The sequence below is a fragment of the Cervus elaphus genome, chromosome 9 (assembly GCF_910594005.1).
Source record: "Cervus elaphus chromosome 9, mCerEla1.1, whole genome shotgun sequence".
Lineage (NCBI taxonomy): Eukaryota > Metazoa > Chordata > Mammalia > Artiodactyla > Cervidae > Cervus > Cervus elaphus.
In genome coordinates this window covers 16,103,898-16,112,660 of record NC_057823.1, presented here as the reverse complement: position 1 = coordinate 16,112,660, position 8,763 = coordinate 16,103,898, and the positions used below count along the sequence as shown (strand labels likewise).

At 40.5% G+C, this 8,763-nt stretch overlaps 1 protein-coding gene across 1 annotated transcript; it reads left to right on the top strand.

Annotated features, from left to right (window-relative positions):
* Nucleotides 1-5,598: 5,598 nt before the first annotated feature.
* LOC122699453 (olfactory receptor 7G1-like) lies at nucleotides 5,599-6,555 on the top strand. Its single transcript, XM_043911394.1, has one exon. The coding sequence runs from the start codon at nucleotides 5,620-5,622 to the stop codon at nucleotides 6,553-6,555; it is 936 nt and encodes a 311-aa protein (XP_043767329.1). The 5' UTR covers nucleotides 5,599-5,619.
* The last annotated feature ends 2,208 nt before the right edge of the window (nucleotides 6,556-8,763 follow it).

The following is an 8,763-nucleotide window of genomic DNA, read 5'->3' as shown; positions in this document are numbered from 1 at the left end:
GCTCTCTCTCTCTCTTTTTTTTTCCTCTGGCATGTTTTTTATTTATTTATTTATTTTAATTGAAGGATAATTGCTCTACAGAATCTTGTGGCTTTCTCTCAAACGTCAACAAGAATCAGCCGCAGGTACACCCACGTTCCCCCCTCCTGAACCTCCTCCCACCCCCGCACCCACTCCCTCCGCATCCCACCCTTCCAGATTGTCACCCAGCCCCTGTTTGTGTTCCCCGAGTCACACATTCCCGCTAGCTCTCTGTACTGCGTACGGTGGTGTAAGTTTCCACGCTACCCTCTCCATACATCTCACCCTCTCCCTCCTCCCCATCCCCGTGTCCATCGGTCTGTTCTCTATGTCTGTTTCTCCATTGTTGACAGCGGCTTCTCCTGTCGCAGAGCACAGGCTCCAGGCACTTGGGCTTCAGTAGGTGTGGCATGCGGGCTTAGTTGTTCCACGGAATGTGGGATCTTCCCAGACCGGGAATGGAACCTGTGTCCCCTGCACTGGTAGGCAGATTCCTAACCACTGCACAACCAAAGAAGTCCTCCACCTACTTTTCATCACCTCTGACTCTCCCCGTGCCTCAGTTCCTGGCAACCTCTGTTCCTTTTTCTGTCTCTATAAATCTAGAAAATTCTTACAATATATGTCATACAATTCATACAATATATGTCCTTTTTTCTTTTTCAATTTTTGGTTGTGAAAAACAAAATACAGCAAAGATTGAAAGAATGAGACAGTGAAAAACCATTTATGAACTGCTTACATTCAGCAGTTACTATTTCGCAATATTTGTTTTATCAGTCTACCTATACTAATTTTCTTCTTTGTTGTGGTGTTAAAATACACATTGTATAAAATTATACCATCCTAACTATTTTTAAGTTCACAGTTAAAAGTGTTCAGTATAAGAAATTTTTCATCTTGTAAATCTGAAATTCAGTTTCCTTTAAACAGTAACTCTCCTTTACCTCATCTTCCTAGCCCCTGTTTTACTTTCCTTTTCTATGAATTTCAGTATTTCAGATACTTCTTATGAGTGAAATTTGTCTTTTTCTAACTGGGTTGTTTCACTTAGTTTAATGTTCTCAAGCTCCATACATGTTGTAGCCTGCGGCAGGCTTTCCTCCGTTGCTAAGGATGAATAATATTCCATCATATGTATATAACACATTTTGTTTATCAATTCATCCTCTGGTGGACACTTGGGAAGCTCCCACCTCTTGGCTATTGTATATAGTTCTCTTATGAATAAAGATGTATATATATTTCATTTTAATTTCTAATGCACAGGTTCCTTTATGTCTTTAAGAGTACTATCTGTGTGTGTGTGTATGTGTGTGTGTGTGCGAGCTCAGTCATGTCTGACTCTTTGTGACCCCCAAGGACTGTAAGCCGCCAGGCTTCTCTATCCATGGGATTTTCCAGGCAAGAAGGCTGGAGTACTGAATACAGAGTTTCAGAGTTTCCTACACCAGGGGATCTTCCTGACCCAAGGATCAAACCTGTGTCTCTTGCATCTCCTGCACTGGAAGTCGCATTCTTTACCACTGCTCCACTATCTATACTTATGTTTTAATCTTTCCAAAATTTATTTTTAAAATATCATACAATTTAATGCACTTTTGTGTACTGTTCTTTATTTTGTTTTTAATTAATACTTTTTTTTATTTAGAAATTTTTCTTTGTGGAAAGCTTTTCACTGTTAGTTGAAGAGATCTTTAAAAAATATTTATTTATTTATTTGACTGTGTCAGATGTTAGTTGCATCATGTGGAATCTTTTGTTGTGACACGCAGACTTTCCAGTTGTGGTACATGGACTTACGAGCTCTGAGGCATTTGGAATCATAGTTTCCCAACCAGGGATCAAGCCTTTGTCCCCTGCATTACAAACTAGATTCCTAACTACCTAACCACTGGACCACCAGGGAAATGCCTATTTTTAATTTTTATTTTAAAAAATTATTCATTTATTTGGCTGGGCCAGGTCTTAGTTGGGGCATGTGGGATCTAGTTCCCTGAGCAGGGATCGAACCTGGGCCCCCTGCATTGGGAGTAGGGAGTCTTAGCTACTGGACTGCCAGGGAAGTCCTTGTACTGCTCTTTATATTTCAGCTCATGTATCAATCCTTAGAGCCACCACTACACTCAGAATACAAGGCAGTTACTTCATTCATCGATAAACTATCTTGTGTTTCACTGTAATCACTTTGTCTTTGTGAATCACTATGAGCCACTGATCTCTTCTGCATCCTTACAGCTTTGTATTTCTCATAATACCATATAAATGAAATCATCTATCACCACACTGTTCATAAATACAATGGCTCTTTTCATAACTGGCCTAAACAAAAAAACCCACATGCATAAATAATGTGCCGTATTATAATAGAAAGCAGCAATAAAAAGGAGTTAGGTATTGATACTCTCAAAAACTTGTATAATTCTCAAAGGCATGCTGAGTGAAAGAAGTCCCCTGTAAAAAGCAAACATTTATTTAAAAATTCTTATCCTGTACAGCCCTTATGGAAAACAGTATGGCGATTCCTTTAAAAACTAGGAGTGAATCGACCATATGACTCAGCAATCCCACTACAGGGCATATACCCAGAGAAAACCACAATTCTAAAAGGTACATGTACCCCAGACTCATTGTAGCAATATTTACAGTAGCTAGGACATGGAACCAACTTAGATGTCCATCAACTGATGAATGGATAAAGAAGCTGTGGTATATTTATACAGTGGAATATTACTCAGCCATAAAACAGAATGAATTTGAGTCAGTTGTAGAAAAGTGGATGAACCTAGAGTCAGATAGAGGGAAGTAAGTCAGATAAAGAAAAACAAATACTGTATATGAACACATATATATGGAATCTAGAAAAATGGTACTGATGAACCTAGTAGAGAGCAAGCTTGTGGACACAGCGGGGAAAGGTGAGGGCGGGATGAATTTAGAAAGTAGCATCGACATATATACACTATCATGTGCAAAATAGTTAGGAGGACGATGCTGAACAATACAGGGAGCCAAGCCTGGCGCTCTGTGATGACCTAGAAGGGTGGGATGAGGGGAGGGGAGGGAGGGTCAGAGGGAAGGGATGTATATAATTATGACTGATTCGCATTGTTGTATGGCAGAAAGCAACACAAAACTGTACAACAATTTTTCACCAATTAAAAAAATAAATAAAAAATTTAAAATCTTACCCTAGAGTGGATTGATGATCTGATTCTTGGTTTGATAGGTTGAGCTTTTTGGCATCTAGTTCTTCCAGGTTATTTTGAAGTTTGACTTGTAGATTCGTTTTAATTGCTGTGTTTTTTCCCTGCCTCCGTTTCTCATGTTTTATCATGCAACAGCTTCACAGCTGCCCTTACCAAAAACTAGCCTTGAATTCACTCTAATAACTAATTCCTGCTGCCCACTGATTTTGAGAGTATAAAAAAATCCAGCCACCAATCCATCAGGTAGCTTGGTTTGGTTTTGCCTTTGAGGCTTCTTTTGAAACTTTCTACTGTTTTAAGTCTAGAGTTAAGGTCCCAGGCAGTGTCCAAGACTTCATGTTCACTCTAATTTCTCAATAACAAACCTCCCTTGAGCCCTTGGCTTTTAACTTTTTATACCTCTATGTCTTTTATACTTTTCTATTATTTTATGTGTTTGAAGCAAAAGAAGCTAAGATGGTAAGGAGTGACTTTACAATGCCATCTTGTCTCCTGTTGGTTTTACTATATCATGACAGTTGTAGGTTAACAAAATTCATACAGTAGCAGTGAAAAATAGGGGGAAGAAATGGATAGGCACATGAAAACATTGATCTCCTTAAAGATGAAAAATATTTTAATTAATATTAATGTGGAATACCATCTCCAATTATTGGGTAAAATCTAAATAAATATAGTGAAATTAAATCTGCACACTAGTGTTTTGCCATGACATTGGAGCCTCTTACAATTCCATGAAAAAATTAAGAGATGGACATGAGCCTGCGCAGACACAGAAAAGCGAATGGTGTCCACTTGGCCTCATAGAGTCAGAAAATCAACCATCTTGAATTTCTCTTCACCTTAAGAGTTTGCACTGTCCTGGGATCACAGTGACAATGAATTGGCTGGTTAATGAGGAACTTTGGAAATTGAATCTCCAGGGTTCAAGACAATAATATTCTTGTGACCACCTCAGTTAGCAGTCTTTCTCGGGAAGGAAGAAGCGCAACTGAGACCCCTCTCATAAAGGATTCCCCCTGCCCAGGACATGGTGACTCACTCAGATCTTTTGTTCTTCCTAAGGACAGCTCTTCTCTTCGGTACATCAGAGGTGTCAAGCCTCTTCCTATTGTGATCCCAGCCAGGCATCACAGGTGATATCCCTTTGTGAATGTTTGGAAATGAGGGCAAATATTTCGGTACAGGTTTATCCAGGGAAGGCTGTGAAGATAGTACCTACATCAGATGGCTAGAACCCAGTCTCTGCCTAACTTATGTCATCTTCACACTTTTTCTTTTTTTTTTGCATTTTGTACCAATACTTGTAAACATCTGTTTTACTAACACCATATTCTTTGCTGTGACCTTGAGCTTCTCTTCCTGAGTAGAAATCTGCTTGGTTCTACAACAGGATGACTTTTTTTCAGATTTTTTAAACTGAAGTGTAATTTTTTAAATTAATTTTTATTGGAGTATAGTTGTTTTACCATGTTGTATTAGTTTCTGATGTTCAGCAAAGCAAATCAGTTACAGATATACCCATGAAAAAGTGATCCCCTCTTTTTTAGATTTCCTTTCCATTTAGGTTACCACAGAGCATTAAGTAGAGTTCTTTGTGCTATATAGTAGGTTTGTATTAGTTATGTATTTTATGCATAGTGGTGTATATATGTCAATCCTTATCTCCCAATTAATCCCATTTCCTTTCCCCCCTTGGTATCTATTGTCTATTGGTTTATTCCCTACATCAAATAAGGTGACTTTTTTTTTTCTGACATTTCTCTGTGTTCCTGTGATGGTGTGGGTGGGCAGAAAGGTTGGTAAGTTCACCTGATCGTTCCTGTTTCTTGATATATCTTTGTATTATTTCTGATGCATGGTACTGAAGTTGCTGGTTACATAGAATCTTCACTGCCTCCCTAGCCTACTGTTCCTCTTTGCAAAGTCACCAAATGTTTTTAATAATCAGAAGAGCACAGATAATATAACTTAAAAATGCAACCAAGTCTTAAAACTTTCTAGAATTAATTGTTTGTGCTATGAAATATCCACATCATTTTTTTTAAAGGAACCCAGGAATCAAAATGCGTAAAGAAGGCATTCCTTTTTTGTTCCCTCAGTTTGTCTCCTTCCATAACCCAAGTGGCATTTACCTCTTTCGATACCCCTGATTCTTCTTCAAGGACTACATATTTCATTGTCTGTTTACCACGTCTTTTTAAAAGAATATTTATTTGGCTGCACCGGGTCTTAGTTGCGGCATGCAGAATCTTTTAGTTGTGGGATCTAGTTCCCTGACAAGGGATTGAACCCAAGCCCCTTGCATTGGGAGTGTGGGGTCTTAGCCACTGAATCACCAGGGAAGTTTCCTGGTTATCATATCTTTTTAATCAGACTCATCAACAGCATGGAACCCAGAAACCACACAGATGTTTCAGAATTCCATCTTATGAGACTGTCAGAGGACCCAGAACTGAAGACCATCTTCTTCAGCCTGTTCCTGTCCATGTACCTGGTCACTGTCCTGGGAAACCTGCTCATCGTCCTGGCTGTCATCTCTGACCCCCACCTGCACACCCCCATGTACTACTTCCTCTCCCATCTCTCCTTTACAGACGTCTGTTTAAGCACATCCATGATCCCAAAGATCCTGGTGAACATCCAAGCACAGAGTCAGAGCATCACTTTTACAGGTTGTATCACCCAGATCTGCTTTGCCCTGACTTTTGTTTTGTGGGAAAATTTTCTCCTTTTAGTAATGGCCTATGACCGCTATGTGGCTATTTGTCACCCACTGAGATACACAGTCATCATGAACCCTTGCCTCTGTATTCAGCTGATTCTACTCTCCTTGTTCATCAGCATTGCGGACGCCCTGCTCCACGGTCTGATGGTGTTGCGACTGTCCTTCTGCACAGACCTGGAAATCCCCCTCTTCTTCTGTGAAGTTGTTCAGGTCATCAAACTTGCCTGTTCTGACACCCTCATCAATAACATCCTGATATATTTAGCAGCTGGTGTATTTGGTGGCATTCCTCTTTTTGGAATCATTTTCTCTTATATTCAAATTGTTTCTTCCATTCTGAGAATGCCATCATCAAGCAGAAAGTACAAAGCTTTTTCCACTTGTGGCTCTCACCTCTCAGTCGTGTCCTTGTTCTATGGGACAGCTTTTGGTGTGTATATTAGTTCTGCAGTTACTGACTCTTCTAGGAAGATTGCAGTGGCTTCCATGATGTACACTGTGGTCACTCCCATGATGAACCCCTTCATCTACAGCCTGAGGAACAAAGACATGAAGGGAGCCTTGAGGAAGCTCTTTGGAAGAATATCTTTACTGTGATTGTATCTCCTGATTTTGGCCGGGTACTCTAGAATGAATCAAAATTAAAATAATATGAATGAACTACTCTGCCTGACACTTTCATCACCAAGTTTTTTTTTTTTTTGAAGTATAGTTGATTTGCAATGTTGTGTTACCATATTCTTAAGTGAATACATAACATGAAGGCCAAGTACATTTTAACTTAGCATTGAAACCCGACTTGTTGTTTTTCTAGCTCTGTAGTTTTTGTTTTTGTTTTTTTAATTTAATTATTTGGCTGTGGAAGGTCTTAGTTGTGGTATGCGAGGTCTTTAGCTGCAACATGTGAACTCTTAGTTGCAGAAAGTGGGATCCAGTTCCCTGACCAGAGGTCAAACTTGGGTCCCTGGCATTGGGAGCATGGAGTAGCCACTGGACCACCAAGGAAGTCTCTAGCTCTGTGATGTTTGCCACAGATTACCGTTCTCCAGGGCTTTTTGACACCACCCTTATGGCAGAGAGTGAAGAGGAACTAAAAAGCCTCTTGATGAAAGTGAAAGAGAAGAGTTGGCTTAAAGCTTAACATTCAGAAAACTAAGATCATGGCATCTGGTCCCATCACCTCATGGGAAATAGATGGGGAAACAGTGGAAACAGTGTCAGACTTTATTTTTGGGGGATCCAAAATCACTGCAGATGGTGACTGCAGCCATGAAATTAAAAGACGCTTACTCACTGGAAGGAAAGTTATGACCAACCTAGATAGCATATTAAAAAGCAGAGACATTACTTTGTCAACAAAGGTCCGTCTGGTCAAGGCTATGTTTTTTCCAGTGGTCATGTATGATGTGACAGTTGGACTGTGAAGAAAGCTGAGCACTGAAAAATTGATGCTTTTGAACTGTGGTGTTGGAGAAGACTCGAGAGTCCCTTGGACTGCAAGGAGATCCAACCAGTCCATCCTGAAGGAGATCAGTCCTGGGTGTTCATTGGAAGGACTGATGCTGAAGCTGAAACTCCAGTACATTGGCCACCTCATGCTAAGAGTTGACTCATTGGAAAAGACCCTGATGCTGGGAGGGGTTGGGGGCAGTAGGAGAAGGGGAAGACAGAGGATGAGATGGCAGGATGGCATCACCGACTCGATGGGCATGTGTTTGAGTAAACTCCAGCAGTTGGTGATGGACAGGGAGGCCTGGCGTGCTGCGATTCATGGGGTCACAAAGAGTTGGACATGACTGAGCGACTGAACTGAACTGAACTGAAGGTTTTTTGTTATAGCAAACAGAAGCTGAATCTGAGACAGATCTTCTCAGTATGATAATTTTGGGTGGAATGTTCTCAGCACAAGAGAAGTAGGAAAAGTTGGATAGGTCAAGGTTTAAAGAAGTCTGTGGTTATACAGAGGTAGAAATGTGGATTGCACCATGTGAATTGCACCCCAGAGTTAAGCCTGCTATGAGACATGGCGGCCGATCTTTCTTAACCACAGTTCAGGAATTCTTAAGACTGGTCACTCACTGGTAATCAGACATATGTGGGGCAACGTTAACATCCACAACACTCAACTTCATCATCTATAAAAATTTGTGATTAGATTATCACCGTGGTTTGAAATGATTGCATGATATTTGAAATCGGTTAATGAGGAATCCTTTCTAATAAGGTAAGATATCCTTCCTCTAATATGCTCAAACAATGAAGTAATTATCCTCATTACAAGGATTTCAGAGGTACAGGATGTGCAGGAATGGGAGAGCAGAGATTCATTCATTCCTCTGTGAAGTAGCTTCAACCCAGGACTGACTCCCCTCATGGACTCAGATGGCTGAATCAGATGCAGCCGTCATATCTAGATATGAATCCCAGAGGCCAGTACAATCAACTGTCCTTCTCTGTGTCTGTTGTTAATTGAGGTCTATTAACAATAGATGTTTCCCCTGCATAATCCATAAGATATTACCTTCAATCCTATCACTGAGAATAGGATCATATGCCACTGACTTAATCCAGTTCCGGATAAAGAACAAATGATTACTGTGAAAGCCTTATACTTATCGTGTGTGATGCTCAGTCACTTAGTGGTGTCCAGCTCTATAACCTGCCAGACTCCTCTGTCCGTGGAATTTTCCAGGCAAGAATACTGGTGCCAGTTGTCATCTCTTACTCCAGGGGATCTTCCCGACCCAGGGATCGAATCTTGAGTCTCCTGTGTCTCCTGCATTGGCAGGCAGATTCTTTACTACT

Bases quoted from the DNA above. Each gene is read 5' to 3' on its own strand.
- LOC122699453 (XM_043911394.1), top strand. From the start codon at position 5,620: ATGGAACCCAGAAACCACACAGATGTTTCAGAATTCCATCTTATGAGA.